This window comes from Garra rufa, chromosome 11 (assembly GCF_049309525.1).
Source record: "Garra rufa chromosome 11, GarRuf1.0, whole genome shotgun sequence".
NCBI classification, from domain to species: domain Eukaryota; kingdom Metazoa; phylum Chordata; class Actinopteri; order Cypriniformes; family Cyprinidae; genus Garra; species Garra rufa.
In genome coordinates this window covers 31414266-31435742 of record NC_133371.1, presented here as the reverse complement: position 1 = coordinate 31435742, position 21477 = coordinate 31414266, and the positions used below count along the sequence as shown (strand labels likewise).

Here is a 21477-nt window from a genome sequence, read left to right as displayed (position 1 = left end):
TCTGGTTTAAGATGGTCCCTAGTTGGTCATGAGCTGGTAAAGAGCTGGTTTAAGCTGGTCCATAGTTGATCCTAAGCTGGTTATGAGCTGGTTTAAACTGGTCTATAGTTGGTCCTGAGCTGGTTATAAATTGGATATATGCTGGTTTAAACTGGCCTTGAACTGGTTATGAGCTGGTTTAAGCTGGTCTTGAGCTGGTTTAAACTGGTCCATAGTTGGTCCTGAGCTAGTTATACCTTGGATACATGCTGGTTTAAGATGGCCTTGAACTGGTTATAAGCTGGTTATGAGCTGGTTTAAACTGATCCTGAGCTGGTTATAAGCTGGTTAGAGCTGGTTATAAGGTGGTTATGAGCTGGTTTAAACTGGTCCATAGTTGATCATGAGCTGGTTTAAGCTGGTCCTGAGCTGGTTATAAGCTGGTTTAAGATGGTCCATAGTTGGTCGTGAGCTAGTTTAAGATGGTCCTGAGCTGGTTACAAGCTGGTTCTGATCAGGAGCTAGTTGCTTAGGACCAGCTCAGGGCCAGCACATGACCAGCCTTAAACAGTTCATGACCAACTAAGGACCGTCTTAAACCAGCTCAAACCAGCTGCTATGCTTCAAAACATACCTAACCAGCATATGCTGGGTTTTTCCATAAGGTACATTTTTGAACAGTAGAGACAACTTTTATACACAAGGAGAAATGTACTGATAATGTCTAGGTTATATGCGCAGCATATCTCTATAACGAAGATATAGTAGGTTCAATTTGAGATATGGGTGCGTTACATAAGCTCCCTTCACGTCACTTCAGAAAGGTCAGCAAAGAGATCAAAGCTCTGTCTGTTATTAAACATCCACATCAATGGACACATAATGTTCTCCATAAAACATATGGGAACATAGTCACTTAGCACAGAAAGATACATAATTTTTATTACAGTTTACCTATTAATTATCTCAGTGTTTAGTCCCAATTCTACGAGTCGGTACATTCCGTACAGGACATTTTTGAAAACCGAAAACACAAAGTCTGATGCATCAATCACCTCTCATGTATCAGATAGTACCCTAGCACTCGATAAAACACTTTGTTCCTTACTCTGTCCCTATCCAGCCAATTGCCCTCGTCTCTAAATCTCATCACATCTCAAGGATGACTGGTTTTGCTCTTACTCGGTCAAGCATTCGTAAAACATTGTTAGGTAATACAAATGATACTGTCAAAGACCAAAAGGACAGTAGAAGGCCACTAAGAGTGGCATTTTCTGTGCAGTGAAGTGAACTAATATTGCCTTGAAAAGCACAGAAGATAAGTGAAATCATTTCTTTGTTGACACCACAGTGACCCGCCCTCACTAACCCTCATCCAGTTGCTGGTGGAGATTGCTGAGGGTGTTGATCAGATGTTTACAGGCTTTTCTTGGCAGGATCTTCCAGGTCAGGGATCTGCGTTCTTCTTTGCTGAAATAGGCCACACATGTTTGTCATTTGAGAGGGTAAACAGCACAGGGGGTCCATGACAATGAACAACAGAACTGAGGGCTGCTTTATAGTTTCAATGTAGCTTTTACAGCATCTGTAATCTTTAAGGTGCATACTGGCAGACAAACAACACAGGAGCATGTGTTCAACATATGGTGGTACTGAGGGTCCTATCTTTACTACAGCATTCCTCACTGCTCATATATCTCCATCCTAATCTTTAAACCATCTGCATAAAGATAAAGATCATTACTACTCAGAATTTCACTTGAAAAATGTTTGCTATTGCTTAGAATTTCAATGCATATCACAAAAAACACCAATCATCACCTACACTGGAAAATTAGTGTTTATTTTGGGAATTTATGCAGTGAAAGATGACTTTATCTCAACAGTAGGTCAAAAAGATCAGGAGAGGCTCTCATGGGAACTTACAACTATGCAGAGGTAAAAAGGTCACTCACTGAGTTATAGTGTTGGTGTCCAGGTCCACACAGCTAATATCCGTCGGTGGCTCATAGAGGTCAAAGTACCGCGAGTCCACCCCTACAATGAAAGGGCATGGAGCACTGAGCACATCTGCCAGAGCCAGCGGGCAGAGAGGAATGTACGGGCAAGGCCAGTGGAAGGGAAAAATCATCTGTGGGATACAGGTAAAACAAGTTGAGACAAGGCACAACCAAAAGTAGGACAACAAGCAAAAAGGAACTCCTAAAATATAAATAGGAAAGGCATGAGTGAAAATTAACAGTCTTTCACTCACCGACACCAGGGCCTCGGTAACACTGGTAAGAACGGCCGGACGTAAGGAGTGCACTAGAATCTTGTGTTCAGTCACAGCCAACACCAGCAGAGTCACTGCATTCTTTGGCCCAAGGTTCAACAGCAGTGTAGAGAGCCTTCCACCACTGTGGGCAGAGAAAAGAGGCATGTAAACAACACATGCTCACCAAAAACCAAACCAAACCAAAACAAAGAAAAAACAAACAAACCACAACACAAAGCGTAAAAAAAAAACCTAACCCCCCACAAAAAACAAACAAAACCTAAACCAAACTTTTTTTTTTACCTATAATAATTATTCTATACTTAAAGGGATAGTTCACCCCAAAATTTAAATTGCCCCATGATTTACTCATTCTAATGTCATCCTAGGTGTATATGACTTTCAGATGAATATATTTGGAGTTATATTAATAAACGTCCTGGCTCTTCTGAGTTTTATAATGGTAGTGGATGGGTGTTGAGGTTTTGAAGTCCAATAAAGTGCATCCATCCATCATAAAAAGTACTCCACATGGGTCCGGAGGGTTAATAAAGGCCTTCTGAAGCGAATCAATGCGTCTTTGTAAGAAAAATATCCATATTTAAAACTTTAGAAACTGTAATCTCTATCTTTCGCTAACTTGCGTACGCGCGCTCACAAAAGAGTGGCGTTTCAGCAGATGACGCAGGATGTAGGCGTAGCGTAAACTCCGGTGAGAATATGCTAGTCTCATGAGAACCAAGTTTTGTTTACAGCATAGGAAAACCAGTCTCCTCTTGGCTTATATCGAAATCCTGCAGCATTTTTCTGTACAAATCCTTGTTTTGTACTTCTAATCAGGGGCGCTGCTAAGGGGGGGAAAGTTAGGACAATTCTAAGGGCCCACGCACGTTAGGGGCCCCCAGAGATCTGCTTTGGTGTGGTAGGGGGGGCCCAATCTCATATTTTGTCATAGGGCCCAAAATTGCGAGCGGAGCCCCTGCTTCTAATGCATCTCCGTGTTCATCAACACATTCACCTACGTCAACCGCTGGAACGCCACTCTCTCGTGAACGTGTGTACGACAGTTAGCGGAAAATACAGATTACATTTTATAAAGTTTTAAATATGGATATTTTTCATCGATTTGCTTCAGAAGACCTTTATCAACCCCCTGGAGCCATGTGGAGCACTTTTTATGATGGATGGATGCACTCTATTGGTCTTCAAAATCTCAACACCCATTCACTGCCATTATAAAGCTTGGAAGAACCAGGACATTTTTTAATATAACTCTGATTATATTAATCTGAAAGTCTTATACACTTAGGATGGCTTGAGGGTGAGTAAATCATTGGATAATTTTTATTTTGGAGGTTCAGATGATCAAAATTATACAAGACATATTTCTTGGAAGTATTCAAAATCCACTTTGATCAGGAAATCAGTTTGACTATAACAGTTTCTGAATGTGTAATATGATGAACCGCAATGATTACCTGTTTTCAGGCAGTCTCAACCCACTTTAAATATGCTATAACTTTATCAAACTCAACCAGGTCCTGGTAAAGTATCATTTCCACACTTCATGCTTTGATCAGCATTCATCTGACATGGCCAGTGTATCTTGTGTCTGACTTACCTCAGAGGGAGTGGAGAGGAAACAGGCTGGCTCAGCATCAGGCTATCATGTGGAGACAGCTGTGAAAAACAAGCACACAAACACGCGGTCGCAGTGAGATGAGGGCCAGGGTTGGCAGCTATTTGACCACACAGTGTCATTTGTTTTGACACATTCAAGAAGGACAGTGTTCAAACAAAGACGCCACGTGCATAAAACTCACCTGCACAAGGATACGTGGCCTTTGTGAGGAAGGAAAAGGAACCTTGTGCATGAAATGGGAAATATGCCTAAGGACAAATAAAAAAAGATTACTTTTTTAGTGGGCACAAAGTGTTTTCAGACATTAAAATTTCAGCTCTAGCCTTGCGACCTCTAAAATTGTTTTTAGAACTCACTTTTCGATAGGCAGAGTGTGTGGACCTGAGATGGAGTATCTGTAGAGGAAGGTCAGGAAGTTACGGAAAGCATCAAAAAAGGGCCAGTGAGAGAGCAGGCAGATGCTTTTGTTGGTGTGGACAGTCATTGATCCATCAGGCTTGAGCCCGTTAGCCTGCAGGCCCAGCTGAGTTCGCTGCTTGTCAGTCAAATGTTCTTCTGGATAGGGCTCATAAAACTGGATGGCTGCACCGTAAACCTGAGAGGACAAGTTTATATTTTAGAGTATGCATGATGTTATTAAACTTCTAAAGTGCACAATGGCAACTATTTTAGCCGACTTGAAAGCAATCACCAACAATTCTAATTCAAAACTGCTTTTCTCAAATCTAGTGATACAGAAGATTTATTTTTGCAGTCTTTTAGATCAGAAATATCTCAGCTTAGCCATGTTTCTTTGAAGCTGCTCACCTAAATTAATAAATTATACAATACTGCAGCACAAATAGCCTTGAGACTTGTTCAGCTGTGAGGAGAGTGAGCCGAGTGTACTGATGTGTTTGACATAATTGAGCTGACCCAAACAGCACTTTAGCAATGCATTATTAAACAGGCCAATTACACATGTTCATCTTATTTTCAATCCTTTTCTGAGGCCCATTATTCATGGGCAGTTTTGATATTCCGCCCTGCGCTGGTTTCTAGCTGCTTTAAATTCTTTGCACATTGCTAAACCAAACCAGACAAGACAATTCGGCTTCTTGCGTGCCTGATGTTTTCAAAGAATGACGGTGCTGCAGCGAAAAGAAAACCTTGCTTGTGTGTGTATTTGTGCGTGAATTTTCCTGTCTTTACCTTCTCTCCAGAGGCGCCAGTGAGAACGAACGTTGAAAAGATAGGAAGAGAATATTTGGTATGAGAGGGCCAGCATTCAATGGACGCTCCCATCGGCAGGCAAAACAGGGGCACGGATTCAGGCAAAGGAAAGGAATCATAATCCTCCTCTGGGTATCTGGACAAAAGACCTGCACACACCCCCACACAAACCATCAATTAGGCTGTAGAGCTCCATCAAAGACAACAATTATTACTGATCACTGCATCGCTTGCCCTGTAATTAATTACTTGACCCAGTCTTCCATATGACAAGCTAATCGCATGCAGTGGTTAAAGCCTAGCTCTTTTTGGTGCTGTGTGAGTGCTAAGCTTAACAATGACATCATGTTGTTCTTGCTATATGGGAGTATCAGGTTTCATTCATCTGCAGTCGTATCCTACTGCTCTGATGTGCCTCTTGCTAACGCATCCTTTGCCTCCTGCTGCTCATTGCAAAATGCACAACAAAACACAAACTGTGAAAAACAACTAACTACAATACCTGCTTTGAGTGCAAGCGTGTTGGTCTTGGCCAAAGATTTTTTGTAGCACAAATACACAGAGGACCCCCACTGCAAAAGCAGGAAAAACAGAAATTTAGTTAATTTCAGATTTTATACAGATATGTGAAAGGATGCTTATTAATTTATGGAAAGTTTTTTGTCTAAATTTTTTGTCTAAGACCACAAAACCAGTCTTAAAGGATTATTCAATTTACGAAATAAAAATTTCCTGATAATTTACTCACCCCCATGTCTTTAAAGAAAGAAATTAACAAATTAATTTTTGTTAGTAATACATAACAGGATTTTTCTTCATATAGTGGACTTCAATGGTGCTCAACAGATTAAAGGTTAAAAATGCAGTTTAAGTGCAGCTTCAAAAGGCTCTACACGATCCCAGCAATCCCAGCCGAGGAATAAGGGTCTAATCTAGTGAAACAATTGGTTATTTTCTTAAATAATTTACAATTGATATACTTTTTAACCTTAAATGCTTGTCTTGTCTAGCTATGCATGCGCATTGCAGAGTTAAACAAGATGAGCATTTGTGGTTAAAAAGTGTATAAATATTAATTTAAAAAAAAATTACTGATCGTTTCACTAAATAAGACCCTTTTTAATTGGCTGGGATCATTTAGAGCCCTTTGATACTGCATTGAAACTGCATTTTTAATCTTAAATACATTGAGCACCATTGAAGTCCACTATATGGAGAAAAATCCTAGAATGTTTTCCTCAAAAAAATTAATTTCTTTGCGACTGAAGGAAGAAAGACATGAATATCTTGGATGACATGGGGGTGAGTAAATTATCAGGACATTTTTATTCTGAAACCAGTAAACTGGTTTTGTGGTCCAGGGTCACATATGGTACCCATATTTACATCTAAATCTCTAGATTTTAATGCAACAGAATGCTACCTAGAGTTTCAACAAGGTTTCTTGATTAGCAAGACTTCCGTGCACAACCAACAACATTAGAAAAACCATCATGGTCAACCAGTTTTCCACTATCAAACTGGTAATGATTTTCATGCTCACCATACTACTGTTGAGATTCTTGTCCACCTTGCAGAAAGCATGTGGTGGCGTCTCTCCCTTGCCGGGAATAATGACACAGATGTCAGTGACAGCCAGCGTGGCGTGAGAGTGATTCTCAGAGGCACGCCGATATGTGATGTAGATCCTTTGGGAGGAGGAGCTACTGATATTAGCAGGGCGTCCGGAGGGTGTGGTCTGTATAATTTGACAGTCTGGCTTCAGTTTCTCCTTCCACTCAAAGAGGACGCTAAGAATCATGAAACAAAGGAAATGAGGATAGTAAACGTTCTGCAAAACAAAGGCGCAAACACGAAAGGTTCCAAAACCAACTGTCTACTGCCTACATTAGTAGCAACCTTAAAGGGATAGCTCATTAAAAAATGAAAATTCTGTCATTCATTACTCACCCTCATGTCGTTCTAAACCAGTAAGACCTTCGTTCATCGTTGGAACACAAATTAAGATATTTTTTATGAAATCTGAGAGCTTTCTGACCCTGGATAGACAGCAACACAACTGACACGTTCAAGATCCAGAAAGGTAGTAAGGAAATTGTTAAAATAGTCCATGTGACATCAGTGGTTCAACCGTAATTTTATGAAGCTATAGGAATACTTTTTGTGCCCAAAGAAAACAAAAATAATGACTATATTCAACTAATTTATTCAACAGCTCTTGGATTTCATCAAAAATATCTTAATTTGTGTTCCGAAGATGAACAAAAGTCTTACAGGTTTGGAACGACACGAGGGGAAATGACAGAATTTTCATTTTTGGGTGAACTATTCCTTTAAGATTTTAGATTTAGCTTCTTTTTTTGATACTTTCTAATATCAAACGAGTTTATGTTTGTCGAAAGGAATAAAACAAAATGGTTAGCAACTGTTCAGAACAGACTTTACTTCTAAATTATGAAATAAAATGCTAAGCAGACAGCTTACTAGGTTTTGGAACAATCACATCTGAAACTTGGCTGTCTTACCCAAGGTCTGTGAGCGGAGGTTTGTCTCTGCCTCTCCTATAGCAGAGGAAGATCTGCGGCCCCATGAGGCTTCCTCCATTCAGTTCGGCAGGAAGTCCAGTGGGGGTGCATTCAACGCAGGTATACCCTCGAGGTACTTCCTCCCCTAGGGAGCGAATCACCACCGCCACATCAGTGATGGGTGCCTTGAGCTGGGCTGAGCTCCGATGACCACCATCTTCAGGGTGGATATCTTCCTCGAGGGGCTTAGACGAGTCGGTGAGTCCTGCCACCACAAAGTAGTCTGCTACACGAAGGCTTTTGTCTTCCATCTTCGATCATCCCCATAAAACGAGGACTGTATATGCTGGGAACAAGAGAGTGATGGGAATAGAAATGTGAAACTGCAGCTTAGTAAACAGTGTTGCTTAATAACGGCAGGTGCTCAGAACATCCTCACAAATTAATACAACCGAGACGGAACCGGATTTAAAAAAAAAAAAATCAGCACATGCAGTGTGAGTTATACAACACTCCAAGGAAATAGCAATTTTACTCTGGTAACATTTGCTCCCCTATGTGCTTAGAAAAGGATATGACCATTACACATCCACAGATGCAGAGCACAACCCCAAATAACAAGCTTTGTGAGAAATATAGCAATCACTCGTTCCCGCTGGGGATAAAGGAAAATGTCCTATTATGCTTTTAAATCATGAGTCATAGTGTTTGTACCTGCAGAAAAAGTGCACAGGAAGGAAGAAAAAAAAAGTACTTAAAATAAGGTCAGACGACAAAGGGAATTCCTTCTGCCTGCATCAATGTGAAGTTTGTCACCATAGGCCTTGGTAATGCCACAACCGTTGATATCTTAATTAGAGATTCCCTTCTCTTTCAAAAGAGGCCTGGGGCTTTTACAACAATGAAGTTGGCACATGTACTCACTCTGAGTCATTACGAATGACTGATGTTCACATGGCTTCAAAGAACCAAAAATAGCAGAGCAACCGCTGGTAGACTGTGGGTCCAGCTTTGTCTTTCTGTAGGGGTCATACAGTCCTTCCAAATCACTGATGAAAAGGCTAATAAACCTAAATCTAGGGGTGGAATGTTTCTCTGTATAATATATTTGTGTTTGAAATTTTCTTTAATGTCACATGATCCTACAGAAATCATTCCAATATGCTGATTTGGAAACAGAAACATGTTTAATTATTATCATATTGAAAACAGTTGTGCCACTTAATACTTCTGTGGAAACCAACCACGATAAACATTTTTCAGGATTTCCTGATGACTTCCCTAGTGAAAAAAAATACTTAAATATATTTGAAATACATTTATTTTGTGCTATAGAAACAACAAATACATTCACATACCTATGTGCTTAAATACCGTGCAAATGTACTTTTGTATACTAAACTGTTATACTTAAAGTCTGCTAAACTGGAACAACTAATTTTGTGCCTAATTTACTTTTCCCACAAATTCTTTGGTTTTTCAATATTTTTGTGTATTTGAACCCTTTTCAAAAATGACTGTATGAATTTGAAATCCATCTTTTCACACTGAAGGACTCATATGCAGCTATTACAGAAGGTTCAAACACTCACTGATGCTCCAGAAGGAAACACAATGCATAAAGAGCCAAGGGGTGTAAACTTTTGAACAGAATGACGATGACATTTTTTAGTACATTTTTCTTATATTGCCTACATATCATAGCTTTTTCATTTAGTACTGCCCTTCAGAAGCTACAGAAGATACTTACATGTTTCCCAGAAGACAAAATAAGTTCAATTTTCCCTTATCTTCAAATTCATAAGGTTTCACCCCCCCCCAGCTTTTAATGCATCATGTTTCCTTCTGAAGCTTTAGTGAGCGTTTGAACCTTCTGTAATAGATGCATGAGTCTCAAAATCATACCGGCATTGATGGAAAGTGTTCAAATACACAAAAAATGCTGAAAAACCAATACGTTTGTGGGACCTTTTTATGAAGAACAGCGGGCAGTTTAACTGTTCAGGACAAACAAGGGACTCATGACTATCACTAAACAAAAAAAAACACAGCTCTGGATGATTCAGGTAACAACGCGGCATTAAGAATCAAGCGTATGTAAACTTTTGAACAGGGTCATTTTTATTAATTCAACTATTATTTTCTCTTGTGGACTACATGTTAATGTCTTTTATGTGAAATATCTTATTCAGGTCAGGACTAAATAAAAAATAACATGCATTTTGTATAATCCCTCTTATTTTGGTAAAATAATGAGCATTTTGCAGATTCTGCAAGGTATGTAAACTTTTGGAATCAGCAAGATTTTTTAAAGCTAAACTTGAATTTTTACCTAATAAAGAGTATTCTTCCATAAGTAAATAACAGTGGTCTTTTTTTCCCTGAACAAATACTGAACTGTACCAAAAATCATGAGCCTAGAAATTTAAACTGTTACACCCTAGTACCACTGCCATTATAGTGGCCACCGTCTGAGAGGTCTTTGGTGGCTTTCAGCTTTATAGCCAATGGCTTCTCTCTGATTTACAGTAATGGCCAACAGAGTCACGGGACATGGCTTAAGAGCTTAGGAACTGAAACTGACCTATTGACTAGTTCTTTGGCCGTGACGAAGTGTTGAAGTAAAGAAGTTTGTCTTAAGAGGAACCGGTGACGCTGATGGTGTAGAATGGGAAGTTGCTGTTTCAACCAAATATTTTGGAAATGGTGACAAGTCATTGGCAGGTTTCATGATCCCAGTTAGATGCCAAGAATAAATACAGGCCTTAAAACTCTAATCCTTCTCATCCTCATAAACCTCTGGGCTTTGAAGGAGGGGTCTCTAGAATACTCTCTCTGTCCCTTGTCCAACAACATTGACAATGATGTCTCTCCTATAGCCCATTTCACATATTGTACTCAACACAAAGCAAACATTATCCATCAATCTGCTTGCAGATGCAATCAAACATCTCAAGATCCAATCACACCCACGTTGTTCTAGACATCCACAACAGAAAATGCAGCAGATGTGTCACATGTTATGTGAGAGATTTAGGATTATATATAGACATAATCTCTCGGTCCAACAACCACGCCATCCGCAGAGGCTGGCTGTGCCCTCTCTACCATCAGCGGAGAGAAATTATAATCCTCACCATGGCAACCATGAAGAAAAGCCAGCGAATATTCATCATTTGACTTAAAAATGTAAGGGGGAGAGAAAATACTTACATAAAACTAATAAAAATGAGTTACAGAGCAGAACGCGGACTCTTTTGGTAGAGATAATGATGCAGTAATGAGGAACTCACAACCACACATCAACAGTTCAATAAAAACAACTGGGGAGGAAAAGAAACAGCATAAACCGACAGGTTAGAGTGAAATCCTAGGCAAATATGGATAAACTTGCAGAGAATTATATGGTTATTATATTATAATAAGGCACACTGCAGACTGGAAAGCCCTAAGGCACATTTCATTGTTATGTGATGCAATTACAGAGACTCTTGCACTGACTCAACACTTTTCAGACAACTCATAGGAAGTCACTCCCTTATTGAGAAACTCCATGGTAACGTCAAAGAGAGACTCGGAAGTGCGTTGCAAACGGCTCTTTCATCAGACAAATCAACATGGGTCCTACGCAGCGGAAATCCTGGCATGGAGAACCCATGAAAGAAAATTACATTTAATGTCTGAGCCATCCCACCAGGCTTCTGAGAGAGAAATAAGGAACTCCTTTACTTCTCTGATCTCTGACCGACTTGATCATTCCAAAGAACTGGAGTAAGAGATTGATGGTTCCCTTTTCCAGTTTAAATGACTGGACAGTTCCAGTACACACAGTACAGAAAACACAATGCCGCAGAATGACGCCACGGAAGAGGAAAACAGCCTCACATAATAGACATAATTCTGAGAGTTGCAGGAGGCTGCGTGCGTATCCATGTTGTGATCTAGGATTAGCACTCAAAGTACCGGTCCATAAAAAAAGGAGTGATTTAGTATAACATTATTGCTGTCAATCGATTTTAAAAAATTAACTAAACAATCACACATTTTTTCTGAAATTAATCGCGATTAATCGCCAGGATTTTAAACGCCAAATTAATCACAAAATATTGGCAGGATTTTACAGACATGTCTGTTAACCTAACTAGTGCTGTCAATTAATAAAAAAACAAAACAAATTAATTGCTAATTTTTTTCTGAAATTAATCGCAGGTATTGGCAGGATATTATCCAGTAAAGTGCTGTCAATTGATACAAATAAAAAATATCTAATTAATCGCACATTTCTCGGAAATTAATCGCGATTAATCCCACCTAACAATAACGTTTTTAAATCCTTTTATATTGCAATAATTTGACATTCAATCTTCAAATTGATGTAGAAACAACATAAAGATAGAATATTTTTAACATTTGTTCAACATATTTTATAACGGAAGGTCAGATGTCTCTATGAAATTGTTCTTTTTTCCTAATATCTAACCATTGACTATAGCCATTCAACATTACAGTATGATCGAAAGCTATCAATTTTAACATTTATTACACTTTAAAAAAAACAACTTCTAATAACTTCTAAACTTCTAAAGTTATCAAACGTTAAATACTAAATTGAATATTGATGAATCCTTAAAGCTACAAAAGTAATTGCTTTTTTCTTTTCTTTTTTTACTGACATCGCAGCAGCTGGGTTATTAGCTTATTTGGCTGCTATTACTTTAAGAGCTGCCACTGCTGAACATGACACGGATCTGACACACATGCTTGTTGTTTCATTTGCATTTTATTATGAAATGATACAGGCTACAGCGTGTGCCACGGGATTTGTGCATGCAATTGAAGCGTGCATGTTACAAGCACAGTATATAGCGGCTGACAGGACAAGTAAATTCGTATTTACCAACATATGGCCTGACAACATCTCATCTGACCATAGTTTACTGTTGTTTACTCCCTCATCAGCTGTACCTTTTCCACACTCCTTTCACTAGCGCCAGGCACTGAAGCAAAGTGGAGTGTGGGTCTGAAAAGTTTCCCATTTTTATGTGGTCGTAAAGACGTTCTGCTTCATAATAATACAGTACATTGTGCCCTATTTTTGAGGATTTTATACAGTAAGTATTAGAAAGTATGTATTATATTATGCTAAAATAATATAAAATATTAGGAATAAAAAAAGCAAACAGGGAGCTTCATGGTAATGTTTTGCCCAAACTGGGCCTTGACCTAAATTGAGTTTGACATTCCTCATTTACATGAAAACCTCTTCAGCACGGAGTGTAGCTCTATATGACTCATTACATCAGGGAAGAAGAAATCTCAGACAAAACACCCACAGCAAAACAAAAAACACCATTTTCTAATAATTTTATCTTAGTGCTGCATGCTTACGGCTGTTGACACGATAAGCCTTGCCCTTCTTTCACCAACCTGTGGCGTGTAAGAGCCACAGGATAAGCCAATTTAACAGCCTGCCCATAAAAATGAGCATGATCTTATCCAGCTGTGCTGGAGCTATGGGCTGTGGCCCTGAGTACGGGCTCCATGGACCAACAGGCTCCTGATACTGCACAGCTCTGGGACAGCAGGGAGGCCTGGAGGAAAACACAAGAAGGGGGAACTAATGCAGCACATTTGGCCGAGCATCTGGTCCTGCTTAAGACACGGGGCGGACATTTGATTCCTTTGCACCATGCCGGGAAACAAGCAGACATCTGCATACTTTGGATAGGAGGAGGCAGGCAAGCTATTTCTATGTGGAAATGTTTTGTCAGGGAGACTTTACTGAGGCACAGGACAGGCAGGAATTCTTTTCTCTTTAAACATCCAACTCAAACTCCATAAAACTTTTGGGTTTAAAGACACTTACAAAGTAAGGTTTCAAAACCGTTTCTGCCTATGCAGGGTTTCCAAAGTGCATGAGAAGATGAAAACAACCAAGTGTCTATTAGTCAGACGTTTCCCTTTAATAACATTTACTGTAATGATGATGCGTTTTAAAACATGCATTGCTCAAGCTGGTGAAGCAGAGACTGTTATACTTGTATGTGACCCTGGACGACAAAACCAGGATAGTAGCACAGGTATATTTGTAGCAATAGCCAAAAAATATTGTATGTGTCAAAATTATTGATTTTTTTTTAATGCCAAAAATCATTAGGGTATTAAGTTAACATCATGTTCCATGAAGATAGTTTGTAAATTTCCTACCGTAAATACATCAACTAAGAACTTAATTTGGACATGTTTAATAAAGGTGATTTTCTCAAGACTTTTTCTCAAGAAAAAGATTTCAGATTGTATCCTGATCAAATATTGTCTTATCCTAACAAACCATACATCAATGGAAAGCTTATTTATTCAGCTTATAGATGTATAAATCTCAACTTTCAATCTCAAAATTGACCATTATGACTGGTTTTGTGGTACAGGGTCACATTTTACAAAATATACAATTATAGATGAGCGATGACGAAATGCAATGAACCAGAAAAACTGGCAGGATGCGTCAAGCTTAAAAATCATACTCATGCTTTAATAAATCAATAAAGGATACATTGCCAAATATCACACTTCAGCATGAAGACATGCTTATGAATTTTCTGAATTTTCACCACAACACAGGATGGATACTTTGAGAAATCTTCCTTAACCTCTCTGAAATATCTTTGCAAACTGTTCAGGCTTTGCTCAACCAGGCTTTCTTTTAAACAACTAGGTGCATTATCACATCAGACAAAATGCAATAATCTCTGTCTTTGTAACTCTGATGATCTGCATTCAAGCATGATGGCACCCTGTTGATTTAACCCACATATTCAGGATTGCAAGGACAAAATGTACTCATATATAATCAATCAAAGAACAAATACATAAGTCAACCACTAATCTATATAGTGACAGCACACGTTCTTTAATGCCTTGTTATGGCCCTGCAGACATAATCACACCAATTCCAATCCTCTTTTTTGTTATAGATTTATTTTAGTTGCCAGAAAAGATAAAACATTGCATGCTAGACACAAAAAATATGGTGAAATAAATATGAAGATGATTCTGCATCCAGACAGCAGGGCTGGGTCAGTCTTACAATAATTCATAAATCATAAGGGCCATGGTATTTGCATCCTAAACGCTCATAATCCTGAATTATATAAAGAGAAACATATTTCTAACAAGCTTCACGACAGATTGTAGAAGTGATGACTATCATCACATGGTGTGTAAATACACGATCAGAATCAAAACAAGCGCACAATTACCGACGCGTGATGACAGCAGTCACTCCATCCCCGGTCAGTCTTATATATTTATGAAATATATGGATTTAAAATCATCCAAACGTATCGTTTATCACATATTCTAACGTTTTTCATTCGTAACATAGTGCAAATTAATGTCTGTAACCAATAAATAGATTTGAGCATAGCAAACTCACTGTTTCAGTAGGACGACGCTTCAGAGGACACGCTCATTGAAAACACGCACCGTTATTCTGATTATTAATCACGGGACTGAAGAAGGGCCTTATGTGTTTCCATCCATTTTCATCAGACAAATAAATGATTCCTCTATCACGTATAAACATTCCCTCCGGGAGGGCTGTGCCTCATCTTCTCTATACGCTTTCAGAGATGCGCTGGAGACTCGCGCAAGCGCTTATCAAAACCTGCCACCGGACCACGTGACTGCCAGCAAACCGTGACGTCAGTTGAGCATTCCGGGGACTGTCGTTGATTTAGTATGGGGGCGTCCCGACAGGTAGTCCATATAAAGACTGTGGTGCTGAATGTTATTGACAGAATGTGTTCGAAAGTGTTGCACTTGGATGGTGGATTTAAAGACACAGTCGGTGATAAATAAGCACAAAAACCTTGGACGTACATGGGAGCTACAAACTAAAAAAAAGTAACCCAAATCTTCACTGTGCAAAACTGTTTTGTCTTGTTTTGATAGATAGTGACTAGACAGTGAAGTAAAGTAGACTAGATCAGCAGATACACTATCAGTCAAAAGTTTTTGAACAATGAGTTTTTTTATGTTTTTTTAAAGAAGTCTCTTCTGCTCACCAAGCCAAAATACAGCAAAAACAGTCAATTTTTAAAATAATTGTATTATTTAAAATAACTATTTTTTTGTTTGAATATGTTTTAAAATGTAATTTATTCCTGTGATTTCAAAGCTGGATTATTAGCAGTCACATGAAACAATTCTAATATTCTGATTTGCTGCTCAAAAAATATTTATGTTGAAAACAGCTGAGTAGATTTTTTTCAGGCTCCTTGGGTGAATAGAAAGTTCAGAAGAACAGCATTTATCTGAAATAGAAATCTTTTGTAACATTATAAATATCTTTCTGATCACTTTTGATCAACGTAAAGCATCCTTGCTAAATAAAATATTAATTTCTATCATTTCTTCCCCCCTCCCCTCAAAAAAACTGACTCCGAGCTTTTGAATGGTACAGTATATAATGTTACAAAAGCTTTTCATTTCAGATGAATGCTGATCATTGGATCTTTCTATTCATTCTATTAGAATAATAAAAAATGTTCCTTGAGCAATTTAGCATATTAGAATGATTTCTGAAGGATCATGTGACACTGAAGACTGGAGTAATGATGCTGAAAATTTAATTTGACCACAGGAATAAATTACATTTTAAAATATATTCAAATAGAAAGCAGTTATTTTAAATAGTACAAATATTTCACAATATTTCTGCTTTAGCTGTATTTTGGATCAAATAAATGCAGGCTTGGTGAGCAGAATTCTTTAAAAAACAATACAAATCGTATTGTTCAAAAACATTTGCCTGGTAGTGGTTAAAAAGTATCTTAGTATCTTTGAGGTACTATTATAGGTTTATTAATAGTTTGAATTAGTTTGAATTTATATTTTTTGTTTTCACTTACTGTTTAAATCATTTCATTGTGATTATGTTATTTTTATTAGTTTAGCATTCAGTTTATTTTAGTACATCAGCTAAATAAAAATGTGAAATGTTTCCCTGTCACTTAGCTGAAATAAAATAAGTTACATTATATTCAGTGTTGGGAAGGTTACTTTGTAAATGTAATAGGTGACAGATTACAAGTTACCCTATTGAACATGCAATAAGTAATTATTGTAAGTGTAATTATTTCAATTACTTTAGTAATGTAACAAATTACAGTTGATTCATTCTTGATTACGTTTCTAAATTTCTAATGAACTGTTAATCATTTTCAAATATTTAAAACGGGTAGGGTTAACCTTGCAGTAGTACTTTCAAAATTCTTCATAACTTGAATTAATTAATTTAAAAAAAATAATTTTAAAGCACAGCCACCACAAAATGAGACTTTAGCACCTCTTTTTACTTTGAGATAGTTCTAAGGTTCAATGCTGATGTTACTGTTTTTGAAAACAAATATTTGCATGACATGAAACACTGGCATCTAACAATGCCTTGGAAAAAAACAGATAATCTTAAAAATATACATAATCCCAAATAGAAATGATTATTGAAACGTGTCCTATTCTGTGTCCTAAACTCTTTAAACATTGGTGTCTCATATTTTAGAGCAGCCAATGCAATTTGGGAAAAAAATCTATTAAAATCTGTATGCATGTGTGTACATATTCAGATGTAACCACCTTTGCAATCATTAACATTTCATTTAATTACACATTTAGATACAGTTACATTTATTTTCTAATTAAATTATGATTAGAAATTGAAGTTGGGGAGTTACTCTTCAACACTGATTATAGTATACAGGTATTAAATAAATTATATAATATAATTGATAATTTATAATATAATCCTAGTGTCATTACAGACGCATTTTCATTTGGGCCTGACTATTAGAATTATATCAGCCATCCCACTCTTTCGATACTCCCCTTAGCCATTAAAAAACATATCGATCTACCACTAATTGTTACATGTCATAATATGGCAATGTAGCATAAGTCAATGTAGTTCATTCCATTTTGCATTACTATTATTGCTGATGTCCATTAGCAGTCATTGTGCATCAAGTAAATGGTTCAATTTATGGAGACAATCTCCTTCACATCTGAACCAAAAACAGAGAGTATAGGCCCTGGAGGACTTTCTAAGTTTGTTTGCAAAACCTAGTCCTGCATTGCTGGTCTAAGGGCTTTGAATTATGGGGATGCAGCCTTCACCAGACAGAGACTTTGCAGACCTTTTTCTACTTAATGGTGTGACTGCCAACAAAATGTGCCACTGACTCAGACGTTCCATGCCATTCTAGGTGGTCTGATGAGGGCGGATAGCCGCCGTAACTACATTCTCAACTACAGCTCCTCAGCTTGTTAAAAAAGTGTCTCAACTGACATAGCATGAAGTCTTTTCTTATAACAAAAATAGCTGGATCTGTAAACAATAAGGCAACAAAAAGTAAGACATTAAGAGGTTAACTTGGAAAAACTATACTAATCTACGTGTGGGGGTTAATGTGCTCTGAGAGAATGATTATTTTGAAGGTTCAGAGATCAAAAGGTGCTGCAAAGCACCCGAGAGACTATGTCTACTGAAGGCCAGCCTTCAAAGTGTTTCAGGTTTCTTCATCAAGACACCCAGGACACTTCTCGAACCTAAATGAATGATTTAATAAAGCAGTTAAAGTGGATGCTGGCTGGCCACCCAGTTGGCCGTGCAAAGCCGTAAGGACATCCACCAGCCCCTCGTGATATAGTCCTATAGCTATGTGGTTTCAAAGGCCACACGCCGGCCACCCAAATAGCAGGACTAGAGTTTCAGGCATCAACAGCCAACCTAGTATGGCCACTTTGATTGCCTTGACTGTGAAGTACAACATTTTGCATTGTTTTTGCACTTTTGACACATTGTCACAGAGATGTTTTCAGTTTTAATGTTTGGATTTGAATCTGAGACTGGAGTCGAGTCCCATACATTTGGCATGGGAGCAGCTGAACAAACTGATTAGAGCTCGAAGGCTGCTGTCCCTGATCTCCGTCTCCGCCTACACAGAGTTTGATGATATCCACTGGGGTCTGCCAGAATCGCTGTTTGAGATTCAGTGATATTCAATATGCGACACATTTCGTCACAACTTCACAGGATTCTCCATTTGTTTAGATGTAGCAATTATGTTTGTTAGGCTACAAATTGTGTTCGCTTGAAATGGAATTTATACACAGCCCACTTTCTGATGGTACTCCGGTTCTCCATATGTCATCTTGATGTATTTATCTTGGTACTGCAAAAATGGCAAAAATGACGTCTGTACCTACTTTTTATTCTACCCTGCTGCACAGAAATCATATTTATGTGTTGGATACCTCAGTGTCTTAGTAATTTCCCTGTGGAGCTGAAGTAATGTTATTATCTTTCACTGTGTGCTTGTGTATGATTAGAATAAGTAATAAACCCAGACTTGAAATTTGAATTCAGGTAGATGGATGACACTGTTTGGTTAAATGCATGCAACATATGGCAAATACTTAAAAAGTACTTAAAAACATAATAATGCTTAGATCATTTTAAGTAAGGTGCTCAGACATCAATATTTTTGGTGTCCTAGTGTACTGGAAACCACCTAAAAATTAGAATATTTAATAGTGGCAGAAACGAAAGATGAAAGGCATTACATTGCCCATGGGTTGGTATAAGAACACGTTTTGCACTGAAGGAAAACCCCCAACTGTCCAGAAGGTGATTCTTTTCAAATATGAGTCAGCAATAATACATTCCTGGCAGAACCTACAGAATATCAAAAATGTATCTCTGATTTACAGTCCTGTTCAGTTTGCTGCATTGGATGGGAACTTCTGGACGAAGGGTGGGTGATGTAATGAGATAAATTAAGAAAAATGGGTGTAGCCATACTGTAAATCACACAACTTTATTTGTTAAATATGTTGGAATAGTCAAGGAATGTTTAGATGCCGCTTTATTTGGCTCTCTAAACTGAAGTACAACCTTCTCATAGCTGTAACCCTTTTAGTGTAATTAAAAGCTTTTAATATAAAATTCTGACAAATCCAGACAAATTATTCTGTATTGAATCCATACAATTGGCAGTAAAACAGCTCTGGTTTGCATTGCCAGGAAATGCATATTGTTTTATAATGAGTCACAGGCTTGAATGCTATGATTGTGCAATAAAGTATGGAATTTGACACTGTTAAGAATATAATTACAGAATGACTAAATACCTTCAGTGGCTTCATTGTTCTGGTCGTTACCATGCTATCCTCTCAAAACAAATTAAATATAGGTGGCAAAATGAGACAAAAATGCATCATTTCAAATCTGAAATATCAGTCTTACTGTAGCTATAGCCTACCATGACTCATTGGGGACTTTCCTATCACCCCTGCAATGCATTTGCCTTTCATCTACCTAAAGGAATTGTATGTTTTAGACTGCTAAATGATAGGGTTTAGAAAGCCCCCTGATTGTGGGTGTGAAATCACGTTTAGAACATTTCAACCATTTTGGATTTTTTGTGACTCAAGACACGCACAATACTGCACCCTAGTGGTTTTAAGTAAAGTTTCAATTTATAATAAAACCTATGTTAGAAAACGCTTAACAAACCGTTAATTTAACTTGTACCAGATTTACACCTTTCCTTTTTTTTTTTTATCTTTGTAACACTGTAATTTTTTTCGTTCAAAAATGGAGTTGTCACAGTGTTTGAGTGTTTACTGTTTTATCGTAGTTTTTAAGCTAATTATTGTCCTTTTACGAACCTTTCATGCTCCTGTTAGCTATTATTAGTAAATGCAGATTCTATCATTTCTTACAAAAGATAAATAAATAATTAAAAGCTAGGTTCCACCGAGATTTGAACTCGGATCGCTGGATTCAGAGTCCAGAGTGCTAACCATTACACCATGGAACCGCCCTGCCGCTGATACGAAATCTACAGTTTTTGATGACTAGTTACAATACGTCAAATACGTCGTTTCCTTTGTTTTTGTTTGTTTGTTCCTCTAAACCGCTATCACTAGGAAGCATGACCAAAACAACCCAGTTTTTTCAAGCCTAGTTTGAAAATAACTGTCAGGAACACAGTGGTATACCACAAACCTCACTGCATGCCAATATAGGGCATGTTTCATATCACTAGCTGGGCCATTTTACGGAAGTGTCTTTAAAATGTGTCTTTTCCAAAACAAATGGTATGTGTGGAAATTGTATAATATCCAAGGTACACATTTCTAGTAACTGTGCAGTTAATTCTCATATTTGTCCTCACCCAAAATGTACGGTATGTAATTTTATTATATTTTGAATCCATTTTTTTCTTTGTAATAGGCAAAAAGTTGATCATACTGATTTCAAACTTAAGGGTTCATTAGTTTGAATATACACTGAACCAAAAACTATCATAACATCTTAGTTGATAATTCAATATACTATATTCTTGACAAAACATCCTATGTTTCGGTAATCGCTGCACATTTTCAGCACTGACAGTAATGCTACAGAATTTTAACTTGCATATTAAAACACTACAAAAAAAATACTAAAATATATTTTTTAAAAATACATAACTGTACTAAAAATTAGTTTATTTTCCACAAATATAAGGCTTATGTGTTCCCTTTTGTCACTACTGTAACAATGAAGACATGTTTTGGTCATGACTGTTTCGGTAGTGACAATTTTAGATACTTTTGAACCTAGCTCAAAGAAGCTGATCAGCAAATGGTTAGCTAGCACAGTTCTGAACAGTTATACACATATAACAGTGATGTGTTTGGTAGTGATGTTCCTTAAGGTTTTCAGATTTTTGAACACATTTACCTCAAAATGATTGGGGCCTATCTACTCACACCATGTAGCTATTAAAGAAAGGGAGACATACATATTTACTGAT

General features: G+C 37.6%; 1 protein-coding gene and 1 non-coding gene across 2 annotated transcripts in view; both read right to left on the bottom strand.

Moving 5' to 3' along the window:
• dennd4a (DENN/MADD domain containing 4A) overlaps positions 1-15225 on the bottom strand; it is a 45904-nt gene extending 30679 nt beyond the window's left edge. The window contains exons 1-11 of the mRNA XM_073850798.1: positions 15051-15225; positions 7616-7961; positions 6634-6880; positions 5593-5662; positions 5070-5239; positions 4235-4473; positions 4060-4126; positions 3858-3916; positions 2234-2378; positions 1935-2110; positions 1349-1449 (exon numbers count right to left, since the gene is read on the bottom strand). Coding sequence (XP_073706899.1) covers positions 1349-1449; positions 1935-2110; positions 2234-2378; positions 3858-3916; positions 4060-4126; positions 4235-4473; positions 5070-5239; positions 5593-5662; positions 6634-6880; positions 7616-7926 — 1585 coding nt within the window. The 5' untranslated portion in view covers positions 7927-7961; positions 15051-15225. The remainder of the gene's footprint in view (positions 1-1348; positions 1450-1934; positions 2111-2233; positions 2379-3857; positions 3917-4059; positions 4127-4234; positions 4474-5069; positions 5240-5592; positions 5663-6633; positions 6881-7615; positions 7962-15050) is intronic.
• A 5199-nt stretch (positions 15226-20424) lies between these two features.
• Positions 20425-20496, bottom strand: trnaq-cug (transfer RNA glutamine (anticodon CUG)). The gene has a single exon. It is a non-coding gene; the product is annotated as a tRNA-Gln (tRNA).
• Between the last annotated feature and the right edge of the window lie 981 nt (positions 20497-21477).